The sequence below is a fragment of the Myotis myotis genome, unplaced genomic scaffold (assembly GCF_014108235.1).
Source record: "Myotis myotis isolate mMyoMyo1 unplaced genomic scaffold, mMyoMyo1.p scaffold_m19_p_10, whole genome shotgun sequence".
Lineage (NCBI taxonomy): Eukaryota > Metazoa > Chordata > Mammalia > Chiroptera > Vespertilionidae > Myotis > Myotis myotis.
Genome location: NW_023416314.1, coordinates 38,497,309 through 38,521,087, shown reverse-complemented (window position 1 = coordinate 38,521,087; position 23,779 = coordinate 38,497,309). Strand labels below are relative to the sequence as shown.

General features: G+C 48.3%; 1 protein-coding gene across 5 annotated transcripts in view; it reads left to right on the top strand.

Annotated features, from left to right (window-relative positions):
* The window catches only part of SLCO2B1 (solute carrier organic anion transporter family member 2B1), a 63,798-nt gene that overhangs the window by 35,812 nt on the left and 4,207 nt on the right, over positions 1-23,779 (top strand). For all 5 annotated transcript variants that reach the window (XM_036324963.1, XM_036324967.1, XM_036324965.1 and 2 more), the window contains 4 exons: positions 10,600-10,699; positions 14,973-15,330; positions 18,088-18,253; positions 22,841-23,004. In XM_036324963.1, coding sequence (XP_036180856.1) covers positions 10,600-10,699; positions 14,973-15,330; positions 18,088-18,253; positions 22,841-23,004 — 788 coding nt within the window. The remainder of the gene's footprint in view (positions 1-10,599; positions 10,700-14,972; positions 15,331-18,087; positions 18,254-22,840; positions 23,005-23,779) is intronic.

Here is a 23,779-nt window from a genome sequence, read left to right as displayed (position 1 = left end):
ATATGTTTACCAGGATTATATCTTCTTGTTGTATTGATCCCTTTAGTATTATGAAGTGGCCTTCCTTATCTCTTGTTATGGCCTTCACTTTGAGGTCTATTTTGTCCGATATAAGTATTGCTACCCCAGCTTTCTTTTCCTTTCCATTTGCCTGAAAGATATTTTTCCATCCTTTTACTTTCAGTCTGTGTGAGTCCCTTCTAATGAGGTGGGTTTCTTGTAGACAGCAGATGTATGGGTCATGTTTTTTTATCCATTCAGCCACTCGATGTCTTTTGTTTGGAGCATTTAGTCCGTTTACGTTTAAAGTTATTATTGAAAGGTACTTGTTTGTAGGCATTACTGTTTTTGTGTGGCTGTTTTCTTTCTGAGCTTTTTATTTCTTATTTTTATACCAGTCCCTTTAGCATTCCTTGCATTACTGGCTTGGTGGTGATAAACTCCCTTAGCCTTTTTTTGTCTGTGAAGCTTCTTATTTCCCCTTCAAGTTTGAATGATAGCCTTGCTGGATAGAGTATTCTTGGATTCAGTCCTTTGCTTTGCATCACTTTGTAAATTTCCGTCCATTCTTTTCTGGCCTGATGTGTTTCTGTTGAGAAATCATTTGACAATCTAATGGGAGATCCCTTGTATGTAACTTTCCGTCTCTCTCTTGCAGCCTGTAAGATTCTCTCTTTGTCCTGAACATTTGCCATGGTAATTATGATGTGTCTTGGTGTGGGTCTTTTTGGGTTCACCTTGTTTGGGACTCTCTGGGCTTGTGTGACTTTTTTCTTCCCCACCTCAGGGAAGTTTTCTGATATTATTTCTTCTAATAGGTTTTCTAATCCTTGTTCATCCTTCTGTTGTTCTGGTACCCCTATTATTCGTATGTTGTTTCGTTTCATGTTGTCCCAAAGCTCCCTTAGGCTCTCCTCCTGTCTTTTCATTTTTTTCTCCAATTGCAGTACATTTTGGGTGTGTTTTGCTTCCTTGTCTTCTAAATCACTAATTCGGTCCTCCGCTTCTCCTAGTCTACTGTTGATACTTTCAATGGAGTTTTTCATTGCAGCTATATCACTCTTCATATCTTCTTGGGTCTTACTTAAGTTGTTGATTTTTTCATCTGTTTCTTCTAGCTTCTTCCATATGTTATCGATTTTTTCATCTGTTTCTTCTAGCTTCTTCCATATGTTATCGATTTTTTCATCTGTTTCTTCTTGCTTCTTGCTGAGGGTGTCGATTTTTTCCTCCATCCGGTTTATGCACTCTAGGACCCTTATTCTGAATTCTTTTTCTGTCATGTTGCATGCCTCTGTATTACTTAGCTGCTTTTCTGGAGAGTCCTCCTTCTCTTTCCTTTGGGGGTTTCTTTGTCTACCCATGTTTGATCTCACTGACATATCTAGACGTTGAGTCGTTCAGTGGCTGCTCCCTTGGTGGCAGTGACTCCTTGGTCTGCGGTTCCTCTTCGGGCGGTTGCGGTAACAGCTGCTCTTCAGTTGGCAGCAACTCCTCTGGTGGGTGCTGTTCACAGCTGTGGTGGCTCTTCTGGCTGGTGGGGCGAGGTTTCACGTACAGCTGCTGTTCCTCAGCAGAGGGTGTGGTGCTCAGGAGGTTGCTGTTGCTTGGATCTGCTGTGTTGATTTAAAGGCACAAAATACAACACAACAAGGCACCACGTACCAGGCACTATACACAAATATATTCACGATATTAATAACCCCAAATAAAGGTGAGCACCTGAATTAAGAGAATTAGGGGATAAGGAAAAGGAAGAGAAAAAGAGAAAAGAGAAAAAAGAAAAGAAAATTAGGGACCAAAAAAAGGAGTGCAAAAATGAAAGTGGGAAAAAGGAGGGGGGAAAGTAAAAGCGAGAAGAGAAAGGAAAAGAAAAAAAAAGAGCGAAAAGAGAGAATGAAGTGGAAGAGGGGAAGAGACTTTTAATATGAGGAGAATACTCCTATAGAACAGCCATTAATCCCAACAAATTCCAGCAACAGCTTCCTGGAGATAAATGCAAACTAGAAACAACCAATAATATAACGATGAAAATAGAATGGAGAACACTAATCCCAAAATAAAATAAAGAGAAAATAAAATGGCACTTTAAAAAAAATGGTAAAATGGTAGCAGTAATAATACTGGTTAAAAATAAGAAGGTAGTAATTAAAAGGGTAAAATCAGGTGATGGAAAAAAGAAGAAAAAAAAAAGAAAAAAAAAAAAAGAAAAAGAAAAAAAAAAAAAGAAACAAAAAAAAAAAAAAAAAAATGGTTAATTAGTTAAAAGGTGAAAAAAAAAAAAAATATTGCAGTAGTGAAGGTCCTTCGGTTCTTCTATTCTTCAGTGTGGCTCGCCTTAGACCTGCCAGGTATTCAGGAGAGTGTTGAGTTTCCCTGCGATACACTGTTCCTCTGTGTTGTAAACCACAGTCCTTATTTTAAAGCAAGCCGCATTTGTTTCCCAGATTGCCTTATTTTGTGTTTAGCAAAGAGTCAGTTTGTGGGTCAGCCTCTGGGTGGCAGTGTTCTGGGGTTGGCCTCTGAGGCTACAGGGCCTCTCTGTCCAGTGGAAGTTCACTGCCCAGAGCTGGCTGCGTAAGAGTTACCAGTGCTGTGTTGTTGCTGGGATTTGATGATTGCTTTTTTGTTCTATTTCTTTAAAAAGTGACATTGGGATTTTGATGGGGATTGCATTAAATCCATATATTGCTTTCGGTAAAATGGCCATTTTAACTATGTTGATTCTTCCAGTCCATGAACACAGAATATCTTTCCATTTCATTATGCCTTTTTCAATCTCTCTCTCTCTCTCTCTCTCTCTCTCTCTCTCTCTCTCTCTCTCTCTCTAATTTTTCTTACCCAAGGATATGTTATTATTGATTTTTAGATAGAGAGAAAGGGAGTGGGAGACAGAGAGAGAGAAACATCAATCAGTTGCCTCTGGTTGCCTCCCGTACAACCCTGACCAGGAATCTAACCACAACCTGGGTATGTGCCCTGACTGGGAATTGAACCCTCCACCTTTCAGTGTACAGACGAGGTTCCAACCAATTGAGCCACACCAGCCAAGGCTTTTTCAATCTCTTTTAATAATGCTTTGTAGTTTTCAGTATATAGGTCCTTCCCACCCTTTGTTAAGTTTATTCCTAGGTACGTTATTCTTTTGGTTGAATTGCAAGAAGAATTGTTTTTTTATTTCTGTTTCTGAAGTTTCATCATTTGTATATAAGAACTAAGTATAAAAATCAATTTTTGTACATTGGTTTTGTATCCTGCAACTTTCCTGTATTTGTTTATTATTTCAAATCATATTTTGGTGGAGTCTTTAGGGTTTTCTATATAGAGAATCTTGTCATCTGCAAAAAGTGACATTTTTACTTCTTCCTTCCCAATTTGGATGCCTTTTATTTCCTTCTCTTCCCTGTTTGCTCTGGCTAGGACTTCCAGAACTATGTTGAGAGTGGGTATCCCTGTCTTGTTCCTGATTTTAGAGGAAATGATTTCAGTTTTTCACCATTGAGTATGATATTGGCTGAGGGTTTGTCATATATGGCCTTTATTATATTGAGGTACTTTCCTTCTATGCTCATTTTACTGAGTGTTTTAATCATAAATGGGTGTTGTATTTTATCAAATGCTTTTTCTGTATCTATTGATAAGATCATATGATATTCATCCTTTCTTTTGTTAATGTGGTGTATTACATTGATCCATTTGCATATGTTGAATCATCCTTGTGCCCCTGGAATGAGCCCCACTTGATCATGATGTATAATTTTTTTAATGTGTTGTTGTACTTGATTTGCTAGTATTTTAAGATTTTTGCATCTGTATTCATCAGAGTTATTGGTCTGTAATTTTCTTTTTTTGTGTTATCCTTGCCAGGTTTTGGTATTGGGGTTATGTTAACCTCATAAAATGTTTTACGGATTATTGCCTCTTCTTTAATTTTGAGAGTTTGAGGGGGATAGGTATGTTTGAATGTTTGGTAGAATTCACTAGTGAACCCATCTGGTCCTGGACTTTTTGGGAGGTTTTTGATTGTTGTTTCAATTTACTCGCTGTTGGTCTACTTGGATTTTCCAGTTCTTCATGATTCAGTCTAGGAAGGTTATATATTTCTAGGAACTTACCCATTTCTTCTAGGTTATTGAATTTGGTGGCATATAGTCTTTCATAGTATTCTAGTATGATCCTTGCATATCTATAATGTTTGTAGTAACTTCTCTTTCATTTCTGATTTTGTTTATATGAGTCTTTTTCTTTAGTGAGTCTAGGCAGGGTCTATTAGTTTTATTAATATTTTCAAAGAAGCAGTTCTTTGTTGTATTAGCTTTTTATAGTCTTTTGTTCTCTCTTTCATTCAATTCTGTTCTAATTTTTATTATTTCCTTACTCTTGCTGACTTTGGGTTGCTTTTGTTCTTCTTTTCTAGTTCTTTAGGTATAATGTTAGGTTGTTTACTTGGGATTTCTCTTGTTTCTTGAGATAGGCTGTGATGATATAAACTCCCACTTATTACTGCTTTTGCTGCATTTCAAAAATGTCATATTGTCTCTATATAACTTTTGAGCCCACCTTTTAAGTTTCTTCTTTGACCCAATCATTTTTTAGTAGTATGTTGTTGAATCTCTACGTATTTGTGGGTTTCTTTACTTCCTTTTTGCAGTTGATTACTAATCTCAAAGCATTGTGGTCAGGCAGTATGCTTGATATAATTTCAATCTTCTTAAATTTGTTGAGGCTAGTTTTGTGACCCAACATATGGTCTACCCTTGTGAATGTTCCATGTGCACTGGAGAAAAATGTATAATCTGATGTTCTGGAACAAAAGGCTCTGTAAAGGTCAATTATGTCCATTTGGTCTAATGTGTCATTTAAGGCTGATATTTCTTTATTGATTTTTCTGTTTGGATAGTCTATCTAGGGCTGTCAATGGAGTATTAAGGTCCCCAACTATGACTGCTTTGGTCTGTTTCACCCTTTAGTTCTGTTTTATATATTTTGGTGCTCCCTGATTGGGTGTATATTAAGAAGTATTAAGTCTTCTTGCTGTAGTGTTCTTTTTATCATTATAAAATGTCCATCTTTGTCCCTTGTTACCTTTGTTATCTTGAAATCTCTTTTTTCAGATATAAGTATGGCTACACCTGCTTTTTTGTAGATGTTATTTTCTTGGACAATCAATAATTCTCTAATAATAAATTTTATTTAACCCACGACATCTAAAATATTATCATTGTAGTATATCATAAATATAAAAAATTAATGTTAACATAAGAAACTTCAAACCTGTAGGGAATTTTTATGTATTTATTTGAGCCAAATTGATGACAGGGCTGAGAAGCAAGATCTCACATTCTCTGGAGAATGACAGTTTTGGAATGTTTTACATATTTGGAATTAAGGAGGGAATGTAAGGAAGATTACATGGAGGTGGGAGAAAGCAAGGTGGGATAGGTTTACAGGACAGTTAACAAGACTATGTGCTCCCTTGCCCTTGCCGGTGTGGCTCAGTTGGTTGAGTGTCAGAAAGGCGATTCCCGGTCAGGGTACATGCCCAGGTTGTGGGTTCAATTCCCAGTCAGAGCGCATGCAGGAGGCAACCAATCAATGTTTCTCTCTCTCTCTCTCATCAATGAAAACATTTTTTTTTTTAAAGAGAAGATTATTTGCTCTCGTAAGGGTGGTTAAGCTTCCCAGGAGTCTGAATAAAAGACTTTTCAAAAGTGTGTTAACCTAGATCAGTAGTTCTCAACCTTCCTAATGCCGCGACCCTTTAATACAGTTCCTCATGTTGTGGTGACCCCCAATTTCATTGTTACAAATTGAACATAATTAAAACATAGTGATTAATCACAAAAACAATATGTAATTATATATGTGTTTTCCGATGTCTTAGACAACCCCTGTGAAAGGGTCATTCGGCCCCCAAAGGGGTCATGACCCACAGGTTGAGAACCACTGACCTAGATGAACAGAAACATGGGCAGAACTTGCTTAAGGCATATATAAGCTTTTACTAAAGAAGCTATATGCCTGGTGAGTGACTACCCACCATGACCTGCCCAGTTAGCAATTTATGATCAGGTCACCCAGTGAGGTTACTTGGACTGGTCAGTTTTATTATAGAGCCCCTTTGTGTCCACATTAATAATGAGATATTGTCCATTCTTTCATTTTCATGCCAAGGCTGTGACATTCAATGTGTCTTTTATATTTATGTCACATCCCAATGGGACTAGCCATATTTCCAGTCCTCAGGGCCATGTGGGCCGGTGGCTCAGACAGCACAGCTCTAAGGTATAAATGAATAATAGCCCCACCATACCTCACCAGGAGAAACAGGACAGAAAGGTGGGACTTCCGGCTCCTTCACATCACACCACAAAGGGGCCTCCTAATTCTGCCAGTCCTGCACCAGGGACTCTGACTTACAGGGCTCAGTGGATGAAGCGTGAGTTTCCTACTCGGCAGGCTTGAGCTCAGATCTTAGTTCTGCCACTCTCTAGCTGTGTGATGTTGAGCAAGTTACCTAACCTCGCAGCGTGTTTGCTGGCGTGTGGAGTGCTTAAGTCTCTTCCTTTGCAGGGCCCCGTGAGGATGGAGCGGGAGCGCGCGTACAGAGCCAGTGGCCTGGTGTGCCTGCCATCTCCATTGGCTAGGCCCCTGGGGTGCTTAGTGTGGACCCTCTGCCCCGCTCTGAGCCAGCCGCAGTCTAAGCGTTTACTTGCAGCATGATAGTATCTCCCGTTGATGTTCTCATTTTTCTTCCAAGAGCCTGGCATTGGCTACACCCACTACCTGTTGGAACCACTTCTTGCATTCCTTCTTTCCTATATTTATCAGATATCTGCTATTTTGCCCCAGGCCCTTGGCTAGGCACCAAAGGGTTTTTGGTTGTTGTTGTAGTTGTTTTTATTTTATTGATTTCAGAAAGGAAGGGAGAGGGAGAGAGAGATAGAAACATCAATGATGAGAGAGAATCATTGATTGGCTGCCTCCTGCATGCCCTCCCAGTGGGGATCGAGCCCACAACCTGGGAATCAAACCGGGACCTCTAGTTCATAGTTCGATGCTCAACCACTGAGCCACGCTGGCTGGGCAAGCACCAGAGTTTTGACAGAGAACAGGGTCCCTGAGGGCCCGTCTCGAGCCAACCAGCACCAGGGAGCCAAGTGGAAGAAGGCTGGGACAATGTGCCCTGGGGCGGGGGTGGGCTCCTGCAGATCTCAGAGACTAGCAGGGGAGAGATCATGAACAAGCTCCGACTCATACCAAGTATAAACACTTCTTTATTTTCTCTGAAAATTAACTTAACTTCCACATGGAACGCCCATCCTGCCAGATCAGAAAGAAATGCAATCTCAGCCCTAGCCGGTTTGGCTCAGTGGATAGAGCGTTGGCCTGTAGACTGAAAGGTCCCAGGTTCGATTCCAGCCACGGGCACATACCCGGGTTGCAGGCTTGATCCCCAGTAGGGGGTGTGCAGGAGGCAGCCAATCAATGATTCTCTCTCATCATTGATGTTTCTCTCTCTCTCTCTCTCTCTCTCTCTCTCTCTCTCTCTCTCTCTCTCTCTTCCTCTCTGAAATCAATAAAAATATATGAAAAAAAAAGAAAAAGATATGCAGCATAAGTCCATCCTGTCCCACGTGGTCCCCCTCCACAAGCTTGGAGCGTAGGAGTTCGGTGCAGTTGAGGACAAGGGAGCCCAGCCTCCCCAGGTTAGCCTGCAGCCTGCCCCCTCGAGGTAAACCGTTCTCTGTTGCTCATAGAACCCCCCCCAACACACAGACGTACACAACACCCAGCATACTTTTTCAATGGCCTCAGGCTTTGGGAACAAAGGCAAAGAAGGAAAATCTGAAAGCAATGGAGGACTGCTTTCTGTCCTGCCGCAAACCTCGCCTTTAGCCAGGAAACCCAGAGCCCTTGCTACCTGCTGAAATAAAAGAGAGGAGAAAGGAAAAGCCCAAGAGGGGAAAACGCATAGGATTTTGAATGGCTTTCCCTGCTGGGCGAGGCCAGTCTGGAGCCAACCAGCACCGGGAGCCAGGTGGGAGAAGACTGGGACAGCGCCCCTGGGGTGGGGGCGGGCATGAGGTTCTGAAATGTGGGAAAATCCAGTATTTGCCTCCAGTGGCTCCCTTAAAAATAAAAAAAGGTGAGAAAGGAAAGAGAAAGTGTTAGACCCAGACCGAAGGGTGAGGCCTGTAGGGACAAAGGCTCCGTGGGAAGAGAAGAGCTTTATATGATTTATTTGAACCAACCTGATGACAGTGGCTGGGAAGCAAGATTTCAAATGCTCCGGAGAATGACAGTTGTGCAGTTTTCTTTATACATTTGGAGTCAGGGAGCAATGAAGGTGGGAGAAAGCGAGGTATAGCATAGTTAAGATATAGGTTCTCTGGAGGATGTCTCTGAGGGTCTGGAAAGGAGGATTGCTCTGGCATTTCAAAGGTGTGTTAACCTAGATGCACAAGAACAATGGACAGGACCTGCTTAAGGCAGAGATAAATCTTTTACTATAAATGTCATAGGCCTGGGATGTGACTACTCACATGACCTGCCCAGTTAGAAATTTATGATCAGATCATCCTGTGAGGTTCCTTTCCATCACTGCACTTGTCAGTTTTATTACGCAACCTCTTTTTTGTCCATAAGAGGCAGAACCAGAGGACCCCCAGATAAGTTTTCCAGCCCAACCTGCCCTCCCTTCGCATGGACCAAGGCGAAGTCAGCCTCTGCTTGCATGCTTCTAGTTATGGGGAACTCACTTCCTCCCAGGGCAGCCTCCTCCAAGTGCTCTTGACACTGGGCTTCAGTCTTCCTCCATAGAACATGTTGCTGCTAATTCTGGTCTTAGGCTGCATAGAAAAATGGAGTGAAATCAGACCCACTTGATCACCTACATTCGAATGAGCCTGTGCCAGTAGCAACTTCTCCAAGATTTCAGTTCTTCATCTAAAAACTGTGCACAATAACAATACCTGCAAGAAAATATCATATTAGAGCAAGGCGGGTAGAATACTCAGCACTCAGGGACCTTGGTTCCCCCTTTGCTCAGGGTGAACCAGCCAAGTGCATAGAGGCTCTGGAGTCGAGCTGTCTGAGTTCAAATCATAGCCAGACCACTTACTAGTTGTGTGACCAAGCAAGTTACTTTATCTCTCTGTGTCTCCATTTTATCCCCTAAAAATAGGGATTATGATGGTACCTACTTCAGAAGGTTGCTGTGAGGTTTCAATGAGTTAATGCATTAGTTGTTAGAATAGCACCGGGCTTATAACAGGTGCTTAGTAACCATTAATCATTATCATAATTTCCTCCTTCCCTTCTGACAATCAGAAGACGTGATTGTGTCCCAGTGTCTCTTCCTTCCCAGGATAAAAGACCTATTTTGTAGGCTACCCTCGCACAGCTGGGAGGTCACACTCCAGGGTGTCCATGAGTCCCCATAGTGTGAGGGTAGAGCTGAGCAATCCTCTCCGAGGGTGGCCTGACTCATCTGAGAGGAGAGGAGCTGTTGCCTCTTGCCTCCCCAACCCTCTTCTTTTCTTCTCACGGCAGACAGTATAGGACAGATAAGCCTGTAGGCCCAACCAACCCCAACCTCTAGGAAGGCATAGGTCACTGGAGGCTCTTGCTATGGTGACTTTCCAAGTGATGATAGCCATGAATGATATAATAACTGAAGGTAGCGGTGTGGTGTTAAGTTCAGATAGAGGTTGGTGATGCTGATGGCAATAAAGACAGGAATAATGATGATATTAGAGACAGTGATAATGGTATTGGTGATTCTTAGAGTCATGATTTCATTAGTGATTCTGAAGTGTCAGGTGACGGTGATGATGATAATGATTGTGCTGGTGGTGGGTGACTATGAAAGAAACAATGATAATAATTAGGACAATATTGGTCATTTATTCATGATAATATTGGTGATGTGAATGGGGTGATATTTAAGATGATGGGAATACTAATGATGACTGTAGTTATGGTGGTAATTTTCATGTAACGTTGGTGATTATGATGATGTTAATGATGGTGAAGACAAAGTTTGACCACTGGAATTTCATTCATTCTTTCAAAATTACTTGTATGATGAATGTTTTCCAAAAACTTATCATAAAAAATGACTAAATCACTAGAAGCACAATGCATGTAACAAGCATATAGGTAATTGCAGATGAATGAATATTCAAGTTCTTAGCTGTGGTGTTTAAAAATTCTTCATTGCCTCAGAGGTGTGGCATTGACATTTTGGAAGGAAAAACAAAGAATTAGTCAAGAAGTCATGAGTTGAAGCAAATGATGAAACAATATTTTATTTAACATTGGTCACCTCACAATAAATTATGTAGAAAATACATGTTTGAATACTTTTAATTGCTGGGCGATAAAATCTGTTTTCTTAAAAACACATACAGAGAGAAAAAACACTTGTTATGTACCTCTAGGGCCAAGAACAAATAGATCACTGCTGGCCCCTGCTGCTCCTGAGGAGGTGACAAACCCCCACCCCCTCCTCTCCCAGAGTTCCCTTCCCCAGCCCACAAGCATCTCTGAGCGGGATGTCTTGTCCAGCTGACCACCTTGGTTGTGTCTTCCCAGGGTAAAGACTCCTCTGAGCAGACCCCTGAGGAGTCCCCAAAGAAGCAGGATGGCCTAGCCCAGATTGCACCAGACCTGACCGTGGTCCAGTTCATCAAAGGTAGGTGAGCTCAGGCAGGACTATGTGGAGGTAGAGCTGGAGGGGCATTTGAGACTGTACAAGCTCTAGCCCCTTCCTGTCTTTCTTGATTCATCTTCCATACCTATAGGCCTCTCATGAGCACCCTACACTTCTTGTGAGTCTTTGCTCATATGACCCCCTCTGCCTGGAACATCATTTTTTATTGCTATCAAAATCTTCCTTGTTCCTCTAGGTCAAAATCAAGTGCCACTGCTCTCCTTGGCTCTCCTAGCCTGGTTCCCCTCCTCTCGGCACTCTGAACCCTTAGGGCTTCCAGATCAGCTCAGATCTGTGCTGCACACTGGTCCAGTCCTTCCCCCCAGCAGTGTGCTCCTGAAGGCCAGGGCCTGTGTCATCTGTGACCCCCTCTCCCAGCTCCCACTGAGCCCCACTAGCAGAGGGCTCTCAGTAAATATTAAATTCCCAGGCAGTGGTATGGGTAGAGGGAGCTCTGGGCTAAAGTGCAGAAACTGGGACTTTTGTCCTGAGTGATTGCTCCTCTCTGGGCCTTGGTTTTCCCATCTGTGCATTGGGCGGGGGGTGGGGGGAGGTGGGGGGTAGATTCAATGATCTAAGATCCATGCCACCCTGATCCTGAGACTATGAGCTCAGTTGATCAGTAACCAGGATCCTTGTTGTAACCAGGCCATCCTCTCTGGAGGTTCTGATCCCATGACCACTGATTGTCTGCTGTGAGCCAGGCTCTTGTACAGCCCTGGACGTCAGGTCAGAGACCTGGATTAGAGGCCCCAACACTGACCAGGGCACAGTCTTACGGAAGTTCCTTTCCTCCCCTAACCTGCGTTTCCTCACCTGAAAGATCGGGTCTCTAATCCTTTCTCAAGGACTATTAGAAAAATCATGGGATGATGAATGGAAAGCCCTTCGTATATTATTTTTTAAAACTCTACTTATATAAGGTACAATTATTATTTCAAGTATCACTCCTTGCACTACTGGTATTATTCTGACTGTATCCTGGGACAATAAATCAAGCTGCTTGTGGTTTAAGGGGGTGATAACCACAGGATTTATATCATGTTCCCACTAAGGACTTTTGCAATAGGAATTTAATTAAGCCCAATCCTTGGGAAACCTTTCCTAAGACATGATGTTGGGATATCAGTCATTTAGCCCCCAGTTCTCCAGCATCCCAGGGAAAGGGGGTGTGGACCCCTTTGAGCTGGGCCTAGAGGGAGGGGCCTGGGCTCCTTAGCCTCAGCTCACCCTCAGCTGCTGGGCGTGCTGGCACGCTGCTCCATGGGGGAGCTTATTAATCATTGCTTTGGCTCCTGCCCAGGGAGAAGTTGGAGCCAGTCACTGAAACTGGAGTGGGTGTCTGGGGCCAGACTGTCTCTGGTAGTTTTGACTTCTACACAAGCTGCTCAGCCTTCTGTGGAGCTCCAGTGGGACCACTGTGACCCTGAGGCTTGGCCTTGACCCCCTGGAACCATGGAGAAGCAGAGGGAGGAGGAACCATGGTCCTCCAGTTGGAGGAGCCCTAACTCTTGGGGGAAGACAGTCCCTGAGCTAAGGAAATCCCCTGTCTGATAGGGGAGACATAGTCCCTGAGGCGGAGAGGCCCTGGCTGAGGGGAGAGACAAGTGCCTGTGCTGGAGGAGGTCCCTGTCCAATGGCGGATACATAATCCCTGAATGGAGGGAGAACCCACCTGCCTTGTCTAATGGAGGAGGCCTGGCCTCTGTGCTGGAGGAGGCCCCTGTCTGATGGAGGAGACATTGTCCTTGAGTTAAGGGAAGTCTCTGGCGAGTGGAAGAAACACAGTCCCTAAACTGGCGGGTGGAGGGGGGCGGGGTGCTGTTCTATTTGAGGGTGGTACCTGGCCTCTGAGCTGCGGGAAGCCCTTTCTGATAAGGCACACACAGCCTCTGAGTGGAGAGAGGCCTGGCTGGTCTGATGGGGAGACATTGTGCTAAGCCAAGGAAAGCCTCTGCCAAATGGATCAGACACCCTTCTGAGCTGGAGATGGACCCTGGGGTTTCCCTTCAGGTACCCTGTCTAAGTGCCCTTCAAGAATTTTCCATCTGTTCTAGGACCAGGCTGCCGATGCTGGAGATAGCGAATGGGCACTGCAGTGATTAGCACAGGAGAATGGAATGGAAAGTTACAGCGGTTCTCAACCTGTGGGTCGTGACCCCTTTGTCGGTCGAATGACCCTTTCACAGGGGTTGCCTAAATACATCCTGCATATCAGATATTTACATTACTATTCATAACAGTAGCAACATTACAGTTATGAAGTAGCAACGAAAATAATTTTATGGTTGGGTCACAGCATGAGGAACTGTATTTAAAGGGCCAGAAGGTTGAGAACCACTGATAGTAGATGGAGTCAGGCAGCCAGAGGCCCAGGAACGGGGTAGGGAGGGGGAGAAGGGAGAATGGCCCTTATACTGAGTCAGGAAACCCCCAGCAACTTACAGACTTGCCCCAGCCTCTCCAGACAAACTGGGGTGAGTCCCTACCGCCTGTACAATGAGGGCACCTGTACAGCTTGGGCCAACCCCAGGCCAATCCTGGACAGGCAGCTCATGGAGGGAGGGAGGGAGGAAGGGAGGAAGGGAGGAAGGAAGGGAGACTGGAGCCAAAGGCCTGGCATCACATGTTCCTGCTTCGAATCCTGGCTGACTGTTCTCTGTATGTGACAAGGGACGGGGGGCAGGAGGCAGGCCTGGGACATGGATGAAGGGGAATTCCACAGCCCCTGCTCCCACCTCCCCTGCCCAGACTGTTTGGCTCCCATGAAGACAGCTCCAGGCCCTCCCCAGGGGGCTAGGGAACCAGCTGGCTTGGCTCTGGCCCTGCTCTGAGGCGGGCAGAAATCTCCCGTGACAGAGGCCCTGGCCCTGCTGCTGCAGGACCTGAAGGGACACTCCCCGCCCACTGGGCCCAGAGAAGCCCATGGTCATGTTTCCCGACCAGCCCAGTCTGGCAAGTGGTTTGTTCCTCTGATACCTCTTCTTAGAAAGGCCTTTCCTCCTCTCTCCGTCTCACCTGCAGGCGGAAACACATCTCTTCCTCTTTTGTTGTTAGTGGAGAGAGTCGCTCCTGTCAGAACAGAAGCCTTCTTGGCTGTACCTTGGCGGCCCCTGCTGATAAAGGCCTGAAGCCAGAGCTTGGGCTCCCCCAGTGTCAGGTGCCCTCCGTTTAGCAGACTTGCAGTGAGGAAACCTGTACCCAGGCGCCAGTTTAGGAGCCAGCAGGAGACTGGGAGCTCATTGCTTCTCTTCCTGCCTCCAGGCCTTGGCCCCTGCAGTGCCCCTATTAGGAATTCCTTTTCTTTCTCACCCAACCTCTCCAGACCCTCCCATTCCTCAGGCCCCACCTCCAGGAAGCCGCCCAGCACCCAGCCTGCTCAGGTTTCACCTTACCTGGAGGTCTTAGATCAGCCCCAAAATTTGACATTTGACCACATGTTAGTCTGTATGTCCATTCTTTCATGCCCGCATTCATGCCAACATGCTTACTGTGCCCCAGGCTCTGGAAATTCGGCAATTAGCCCAACAGACAAAAATCCCTGCTTTAAATGAAACTTGCATTCTGGTGGGTGACAACAGAATGGTCCAATAAGTAAAACGTGTAGTATGTTAGGTAACGTGTTCTGGAGAAACATGAACTAAGGATGGAGAGATCAGGGGAGGAGATGTCCCGTGTTGAGGATAAAGGAGGGAAGACAGAGGCCTGGGCTGGCTTTGACAGAGCTATAGCAGGACAGGATGGAAAGGGCCAAGTGGGGGGAAAAGAAGAAAAGATGAATAAGTAGAACAGAATGGATGAAATGAGATGGGGTGGCATGAATGAAATAGAATCAGATAGGATGGTATGGAATAGAAGTATATGGCATAGAATTTTGAATGGAATGGAATGGAAAGAAACACAGTTGAATAAAATGCAATGTAATTCAATGGAATAGAATGAAATAGAATCAGATAGGATGGTATGGAATAGAAGTATATGGCATAGAATTTTGAATGGAATGGAATGGAAAGAAACACAGTTGAATAACATGCAATGTAATTCAATGGAATAGAATGAAACAGAATTTCAAAAATGAACTGGAATTAAATGGAAAGGAGTCAGATGTACTAGTATAGAATTGAATGTAACAATCAAATGGACTGAGATGGGATGGAAGGAATGTGACAGTGTAAACTGAACAGGGCAGGATGGAACAGAAGTGAATGACATGAGTGGCTGCCCACCCTGACCTTCTCCCCATTCACCCCAACAGTCTTCCCCAGGGTGCTGCTTCGAACCCTGCGACACCCCATCTTCCTGCTGGTGGTCCTGTCCCAGGTGTGCGTGTCGTCCATGGTGGCAGGCATGGCCACCTTCCTGCCCAAGTTCCTGGAACGCCAGTTTTCCATCACAGCGTCCTATGCCAACATGCTCATTGGCTGTCTCTCCATCCCCTCGGCCATCGTGGGCATCGTCGTGGGGGGCATCCTGGTCAAGCGCCTCCACCTGGGTCCCATGCGCTGCAGTGTCCTTTGCCTGCTGGGGGCGCTGTTCTGCCTGCTTTTCACCCTGCCCCTCTTCTTCATGGGCTGCCCTACCCACCAGATCGCAGGCATCTTCCACCGGCCTGGGTGAGTATGTGTGAGAGCCTGGGAACCAAAGCATGGAAGAGGGTGGGACCAGGAAGGGGGTGGCCCAAACAAGGCTAGGCCAGTGGGGCACCTCAAATCTCACCTCTCCCATGTCCCTGTCTCCTCCTCTCCCCACTGGACGCAGTTGTGAGCAGTGGGACCTGCCTCGCCAGTGAACCTGTCAGGCAACACTAGAAGGAATTGCACTGGCCTGAGAGCTCAGGCCTGGGGAGGGATGGAGGCTGGATCAGGGCAAAGCCTCTTGTGGGCATGGCGTCTGCAGAGTGGACAAGCGCTGTGTGCCAGTGGAGGTGGGGTGCCCCAGAGGAGCAGGACCCAGCTCAGCCTAAGGAAGGCTTTGCTCCCAGGCAGAGGAAACGCCTACCCAGGAGGGAGCAGGCTCTCCATCCTGGGGGCGAGGGGGAGAAGGGGGTGACCAGGGGCTGAGAGGCCCCTACCAGGGACCCTGCAGAGGAGACTTATGCTTTGGGAAGGGGTTGCCCTGGAGACCTCGGAGATTCTTGGTTTTTAGAGCCTGGGAGCTAAATTCTGTTGTTCCATGGCCCTGAAATTCCAGAATTCTTTTTACACGTCTGTGGGGCAGCATCTGCCTGCAGCCCCAGCAGGAAATCCTCTGACGACTCTCCTTCCCTCTCTGGCAACCGCCCCCCCCCTCCCCCCCGCCCCCATACACATACCTTCTCCCCGCGGGAGCAGCTTGGAGAGGATGCTGGAAGTTACACAGCTGCCTCTTCTCCAGGATGACTTCATTTTTCCTAGGAACTGTTCCAGGCTTTGGCTGGCCTGACGCTCAGCTAGAATTCCCCAACTTTCTCTGTTCCTGTCTCTCCCAGGCATCTGCTCCCTCCCCTGGGCGCCAGCTTTCTGCACCTGGGGCTCCTGTGTGACGGGAGTGGGTGGGGACTCGGCTCAGGCTCCAGAAATGCTCAGTCCTGGCCTCCCTGTCCCAGGTCCCACCTCACGGACCTCTCCCCATCTCCTTTCCCTCCTCCCTTTCCTTCTCCCCCAGTGAGGCATCTCTGGTATCCAGGGTGGGGCCTTCTGTGTGCAGAGCCCAGCAAGAGGGCTTCAGCCAGGCCCTGGGTGAATTGATTTTTGGAATAAAAAGTAAGTGAATATGTTACCACATATATATTTTCTTTTTTAAACTGGCCTATCCCCACTGCAATGGCTCAGTTGGTTGAGCATCATCCTGTGCACCGAAAAGTTGCCCGTTCAATTCCCCATTAGGGCACATACCTCGGTCATGGATTTGATCCCCAGTTTGGGAGCATGCGATAGCCAACTGATCAATGTTTCTCTCTCACATGGATGTTTCTTTCTCTCTCCCTCTTCCTCCCTCCCTCCCTCCGTCCCTCCCTCCCTCCCTCCCTGTCTCTCGCTGCATGTCCTCGAGTGAGGATTTTTAAAAGCCTATACCACATTATTTCTCTTTTCTTCTCCCTCTCACCTTAACTCTGACATCTCACCTCACCTGTGTTCTCATCTATATTCTTTTTAAAAAAATATTTTTTATTGATTTCAGAGAGGAAGAGAGAGAGAGAGAGATAGATAGAAACATCAATGATGAGAGAGAATCATTGATTGGCTGCCTCCTGCACGCCCCCTACTGGGAGGATCAAACCCACAACCAGGGTATGTGCCCTTGACCGGAATTGAACCTGGGACACTTTAGTCTGCAAGCCGTGGCTGTATCCACTGAGCCAAACAGGCTAGGGCTATATTCTTGCAATTTACTCACTGAACTTTGGGTTCTAATTCATTGAAGAAGCCCTTCTGGACCAAGTGAGCAAATTGAACAGAATTTCTCATGCTCCAGCCCAACTAATGATACCAATCGCTGCCTGGGCCTCTGCCTGCACCACCCCGGGCCCACAGCACCTCCAGCTGCCCCTCTGGCCTCCTGCTCTCAGCGGGCCATTGGCTCTTTGGCAGGTTTCCTCCTTCCAAGCTGTGATGCCAGCTCACATTTGAGTCCCAGGGCACCTCTGCCCCTCCCGGGTGACCTGCCCCTGGGACCGCCTCTCTCCTCGTCTCCTGCCCCATCTTGCCCTGGCTGACTAGAGTGGGGGCTCTCCTGGGGCTTGGGGACTGAATCTCTGAGGGAAGGCAGGTGGGACATAACATGTGCCCTAGACAGAGTAGTGAGAGTTTTGCGAGGTCTGAGACTGGAGAATGGTGATGGGGTGGGGGATCCTCAGTCAAGGTGACAGAAAGAGAAACTGAGGCCCAGAGAGAGGCAGGAGCCGGTCGGAGACCCCACAGCTAGTCAGGTGTCCTGAGTTCCACACACACAGCTCAAATTTTCCAAGAACAAGAAGTAATCCAGTTACATCGAGAAAAAGCGCTTTTCACCTGAGACTAGATTCTAGGAGGAATTTATCTCATGTTCCCTAAAGAAGGACCCCCGAGGAGCAGAGATGTTCACAGAAGCAGTTCAAACAGCACCGGCTCTCGGGGCGGGAGGAGTCCAGAGGCCTCTTGTCCCCTCTGCTCCCCACCTCCCCATCGGGAGGCCATGGAGCTCCTAGCTGTCTTCCTGCCCGCACGCCTCCACTGCAAGGCGCTCACCTCCACACGCCATGGGGCAGCCCAGGCAGCGTAGGACCCACATGGGGTGGACATCTCTGGCCACGGCTCTCTCAGTGGGGAGCCAGGCTGAGGGTTAAGGTAGCTCTGGTTTGTGGCCTGAGGGAGGGAGAGCCAGGCCAACCCTCTGGCCTTCTCTTACACCAGGTCCCAGCCTGGACTGGAGTCCTTCCCAGGCTGCATGGAGCCCTGCGCCTGCCCTCCGGATGACTTCAACCCGGTCTGCGACCCCAGCACCGGTGTGGAGTACCTCACCCCCTGCCACGCAGGCTGCACAACCCGGGTGGTCCAGGAGGCTCTGAACAAAAGCCAGGTGGGTCAGGCCTCTGGCTGCTCCCTCTACCTCTCGTGAGCTCTCTGCCCTTCCCTGACTCTGTGTGCCTGTCACACTCCCCAACTCGGAATGTGCTCACTCTCTGGTGCATCTGTCTGTCTGTCTGTCTCCTGTTGGCAGAGGTAGAACGTTATTCTCTCAATAAGCTTTCATTGCCAGTCTGGGCCCAGTCATGTGCCAGTGCTCACAGGGGAAGCAGATCTGGCCCCAGCTGCCCACGCAGGAGAGATGCCAAAGGAAATAACTCAGGAATTCCCGGGGTGCTTCTAGGCAGGAGAAGTGGTCCCCCCACACACAGACAAGGATGGAAGGAGATACAGAGGCTTCACAGGACCTGGCATTTGTGCTGGATCTTCAAGGGTGAGCCAGCAAACTAGGGAAGGGCTTCCCAGGCAGGGGGAAGAGCAGGAGCCCAGAGTCTAGAAGCAAGCCCATGCACAGGGTGCACACACACACACACACACATACACACGTATACACACCCATACACATACACACACACACATACACACACATACACACGTATACACACCCATATACACATACACACACACATACACACACATACACACACATACACACACATGTATACACACCCATATACACATACACACACGTACACATACACACACATACACACACACACACAATGTTTCATGAAAATGCAAAGAGCTTGTTGGAGCAGAAGCTCGGCTTCATGGAGGGAGAGCAAGGCCCAGACCCAGAAGGGCCTTGAATGCCAGACCACGAGTGGGCACTTTATCCGAGAGCAGCGGGGAGCCTTGGATGACTTTTAAGCAGGGGAGTGACAGAGTCAGACCTGTGTGTGATCACTGAGGCCATGGTGGGAGGAAGGAGAGCCGAGTGCAGGCTGGGAGACGGGAGGCCAGAGGGGAGGCTGGGCAGTGAGCCCATCAGTCAGCCCAGGGGCCCTGCCTTCCAGGAACTCTCCGGGTGGGAAAGGGGCAGCGCATTCTGTGGGAGCCCTAGAAAGGCCATCGAGACCAACTGGCTCCTCCTCCCCTTTCTCCTCAGTCCCAGCAAGTGACAAACGGGCACAAAATCCAGCCCCAGGTTGTAACGCATGTGTGTGTAGGGTGGTAGGGTCAGGCTTATTGTTATGACAACTCTGCCCTCTCTCCAGAGCCTCCCACCTGCCCCTGTGTCCTACTTGGCACCAGCCTCTAAGCAGCTCTCCCAGGAAGAGGCCTTTCCGCACTGGCTGGTGCGGAGCAAAGCACCTGGCTGATTGTGCTTCAGAAGCCGGCCAGGCAGCACCTGGGCTGTGTAAACTGTTTGCATTTGGAATAAATGTAATCCAAGCCTTTGGAGCCTCCTGTCACTCCCTGTCCTGACCTGGGGTGACCTCCCTGAGATCACTCCAGAAGCCTCCAGGCCCTAGTGGCCGGGGCAGTATCCCCAAGGGGACAGTGCACTGTGAATATGGGCCCCTGAACACTGAGGCCAGGCCACATGGTTCAAATCCCTGTTCTGCCTCTGACTCTGTTGCCTTAGGCGAATTAATCTGTGCCTCGGTCTCCTGGTCTGTAAAATGGAGATGCCAGTAGTGAGTGCCTACTCTGTGCCAGTCACTGTGCTAAATGCTTTCCGCAGATGAATTCATTAAGTCAGAAGTGAAGAGCCACGTGACATAATCCATGAAAAGCACTTAGCACAGTGCCTGGGGAATGTTAAACACTCAGTAATACCCACTCCTGTTTATACCCATTAAACAGATGGGAAATCGAGGCCCAGGAAAGGACCAGGCATTGCACAAATGCCCAAAGTCTTCATGCCAGAGCTGGAACTAGAACCAGGGCTCTGACCTCCCAGCCCAGCCCCCTTTCCAGAGCACCCTCAGAGGCTGGGTTTTGAAATAGTGCTAGGAGGCGCCCAGCCCTGGTCAGCACTCAGGAACTGGCACTGTGTCCTGGAATGGTCTCTTGGTGAGCCTGCCTCCTCGGCCGACTGCAAGCTCCCGGGCCCAGGGGTGGGTTGGTCCATGTCCAGCACAGCTGTGCTCAGTAACCAGCTATGAAGAAGTGAGTGGGGAAAGATGGGGTGAGGTGGCTGGGTGGCGGGATCTTGGCTCGGGCTGCATCAGAGGTAGATGGAGAGATAGAAGAACTTTTTAAAAATATATATCTTTATAGATTTCAGAGAGGAAGAGAGAGGGAGAGAAAGATAGAAACATCAATGATGAGAGAGAATCATTGATTGATTGCCTCCTGCATGCCCCCTACTGGGGATCAAGCCTGCAACATGAGCTTGTGCCCTTGACCGGAATCGAACCTGGGACCCTTCAGTCCACAGGCTGACACTCTATCCACAGCGCCAAACCGGCTAGGGCAGAACTTTCTCCCATAGAATTGGATGAATGTGAATGAAGGGCTGGGAAAATCCCCAAGAAAAAGGCCCCTTGCTTCTGTGTCCACCCCAGCCTCCCAGAAAAGGAGCAGGGCAGGCTGTTTCTCCCCAGCAACCTTGCCCTGGCTCATTTCTCCACTTTCCTGGCCCTCCAGTGTGCCTACAGCCCAGTGAGCTGTTCGGCCTGTAGGTGAAGGTCCAATGGCGTGTGCTCAGGAGGTCACACACACAGGCCCAGCCTCGCCATGCACAGGAGCTCTGCAGGGCAGTGGGAAGTGCACCCGCTTCCCCAAGCCTGAATCCTAGGTGTCCCCTCTCTCAGAGCAATACCCAGCTCTCCATGGCCCTCCCGTGCAGTTGCCAGAGCAGCTTTTGTGCCATCAGGTCTTTTCTCTCCCGTGCATAAAGTCTTTCCAAGGCTCCCGGCATCCAGCTCAGGGCTTCCCAAGCCTTTTCACACTGGGAAGTGTCTGGGGCTGCCCGGGCTGATGGTGAGAGGCCCATGGGGTTCCAGCTGCCCTTGGCCAGCCAGGCCGCACTGGGCCAGTCCCTGCACAGCTGTGTCCCAGCTGCAGCCCGAGGCTCTCTGGGGCACACTGGTCAGGAAACTCTGATACTGTACGTGGGGAACAAAAGAAAAGCCTGGCTTCCTGGCTTGGTTTTGCGTTTGTCGGGCACCTGAGGGCACTGCCAGTCGAGACCACTTCTGAAAGAATCCTTGGCTGGAGGTTTTCCAGGCCACTAGAGGGTAGGAGTGTGGGCGGCAATCAAACACCCTTTGCCAGCCTGGGACGGATCCGTGCAGTTTGGAAAGGCGTCAGTGTTTACTCCTACTTCAGCGTTTAGACGGGTCCCAGTTTCTTGGGGGGTCTCCTATTAGACTTTTCACCCTGGCAGGAGGGAGGGCTGGGACTCATGCTCTGGCCCTGTAGCCCCCAAACCTCAGAAAGCTGCACTCCATTGCACAGAAGCCTGTTTCAGGACTCTGCGCATCTCTCAGCATCTGGCCTCCCTGAGTACCAAACCTCAGTACTGTTCACATCCTGCCAGCTTGTGGGTGCATTCGGGACCATACGTTCAATACCGTATCCAGTATTTTAAGTTGTTGTCAGCAGGATGATTGGCAGGGCTCTGGTCCACTGTGTCTCTGGAAACAGCAGTCTGGGTTCCTCTCTCACGATGCCACCACAGCCGCCCTTTGAGCACCGCCCCTCTGCCCTCTGCGCTCTCTGCTCCGGGCAGAAGGGAAGATTGGCTGGGGTCTTTCATGCCCCTGTGAGTTCACATTTGACCCTACCCCACTCATCCCAATTTTCCTCTTGGCAAACTTTTATTCATTCCTCAAGACCCAAGTCCTGCCCCCTCTTTGGTCAAGCCTTCCGCCTGCAGAGCTGGCTGCATCTCTCCACCCTGCTCCAGTCTCTCTGAGAGTCCCCTGTAGGGCCCCGAGTTCTGGAAGACCTGGGTAACGTAGGGGGGAGGAGCACTGAGCTGAAAATCGGAGTTCCTTCCCTAAAACTCTTCGTTGCTTTGATTCCTTGCACATATGGTCAGGAGTCTGGAACATTCTGACATCACCAGGTAAAGGAATGAGTTTGTGTGGGGGGTGTGTGTGGGTATGTGTGAAGGTGTGTGTGTGTGTGTGTGTGTGTGTGTGTAAGGGTAAGGCACAAGTAGGTTTACAGTTGTGAGTACATGAAACAGTTTATTCTTATATTATTATTTACTAATTATTGTGTTATTTTCCATATGAACAACTGTAAACCAACTTTTGCCCTATATGGTATGTGTATGTGTGTATGGTATGTGTAAATGGGTATGTGTGTGTCTGTGTGCGTATGGTGTGTGTGAATGTGTGTTGTGTGTGTATGGTGTGTGTGAATGTGTGTGGTGTGTGTGTATGGTGTGTGTGAATGTGTGTTGTCTGTGTGTGTATGGTGTGTGTGTGTGTGTTGTGTTGAGGATGATGCTCTTCTTGGCTCCCCTCCCTTTCCTCCTTTCCACTCCCCTTTGTCCCCACAGCCTCATGCAGGCTCAGCCCATCTGTGTGCAGACAGCCAGCCTGAGCCCAGGGACCTGCCATCTGACTCAGCCTCCCATCCTCTCTGTCCCAGCTGGTTTGGGTCTGTCAAGCCTTCTGAGCCACAGGCCCTCGGCCAGCTGCTGGCCCCTGAAGGCTCTTCCTCCTCTTCCCCACAGGTTTTCTACACCAACTGCAGCTGCGTGGCAGGGGGCGGCCCTGTGCCCGCGGGCTCCTGTGACTCAGCCTGCAGCCACCTGGTGCTGCCCTTCATGCTCCTGATCAGCCTGGGTGCAGCCATGGCTAGTGTCACCCACACTCCTTCCTTCATGCTCATCCTAAGGTGAGAGCAGGGATGGGTCAGAGCTGGTGGACACCAAGAGATCCTTACCCACAGGCAGGACAGGAATCCTGAGGGAGGAGTCTGAAGAAGGAGGGATGGGCCGCCACAACACAGCAGGCTCCCACTGTCCTGTCTTCATCCTCATGGCAACCTGCTGAGATGAAGTTTTCACCCATCTTACAGATAAGAAAACTGAGGCTCAGAGCAATTCAGAAGCTAACCCACAGGTCATGTGGCAAGTGTTGGGTACCAAGCCCAAGCCCCTACCTGCCCCAGGGGAGGGGAGGCCACATCCAAGGCCCTGCCTTTGCCTCCCAGTCACAGGGGGGAGGAAGTAGAGGAGTGTCATCTGACTCCCCACCCCGACCCTATCTGTCAGGAGCGGGCCACAGGAGTGCACGCAGAAAACCGGACGCTATCAGTGTGGTCCATGATTCTGAACACCACTCCGACCAACAAGTACCTAAGGGCCCACTGTGGAACCAGCCCAAGATCCAAGATCTTCCTGGCTATTGTCCAGGAATGAGGGTACCTGAGGGACCGACAAATTGTCTCCTGGGGCCAAAGTCAGCAGCTCCCCGGTGGGGCTGCAATAAGGGGACCTCATAGAAGGATAATTCCAATTTCTATTATGCTGGGATTATTTTATTCCCTGTTTTCTAGAAAATTAGAATGGGGATGGACCCCCTTACAAATATTAGAAGGCATGTAGATCCATAAAATAGTCTGGCCACAAGAGAGAAAGTAGAGGAATCGGATGCCCCAGCAGGCAGCC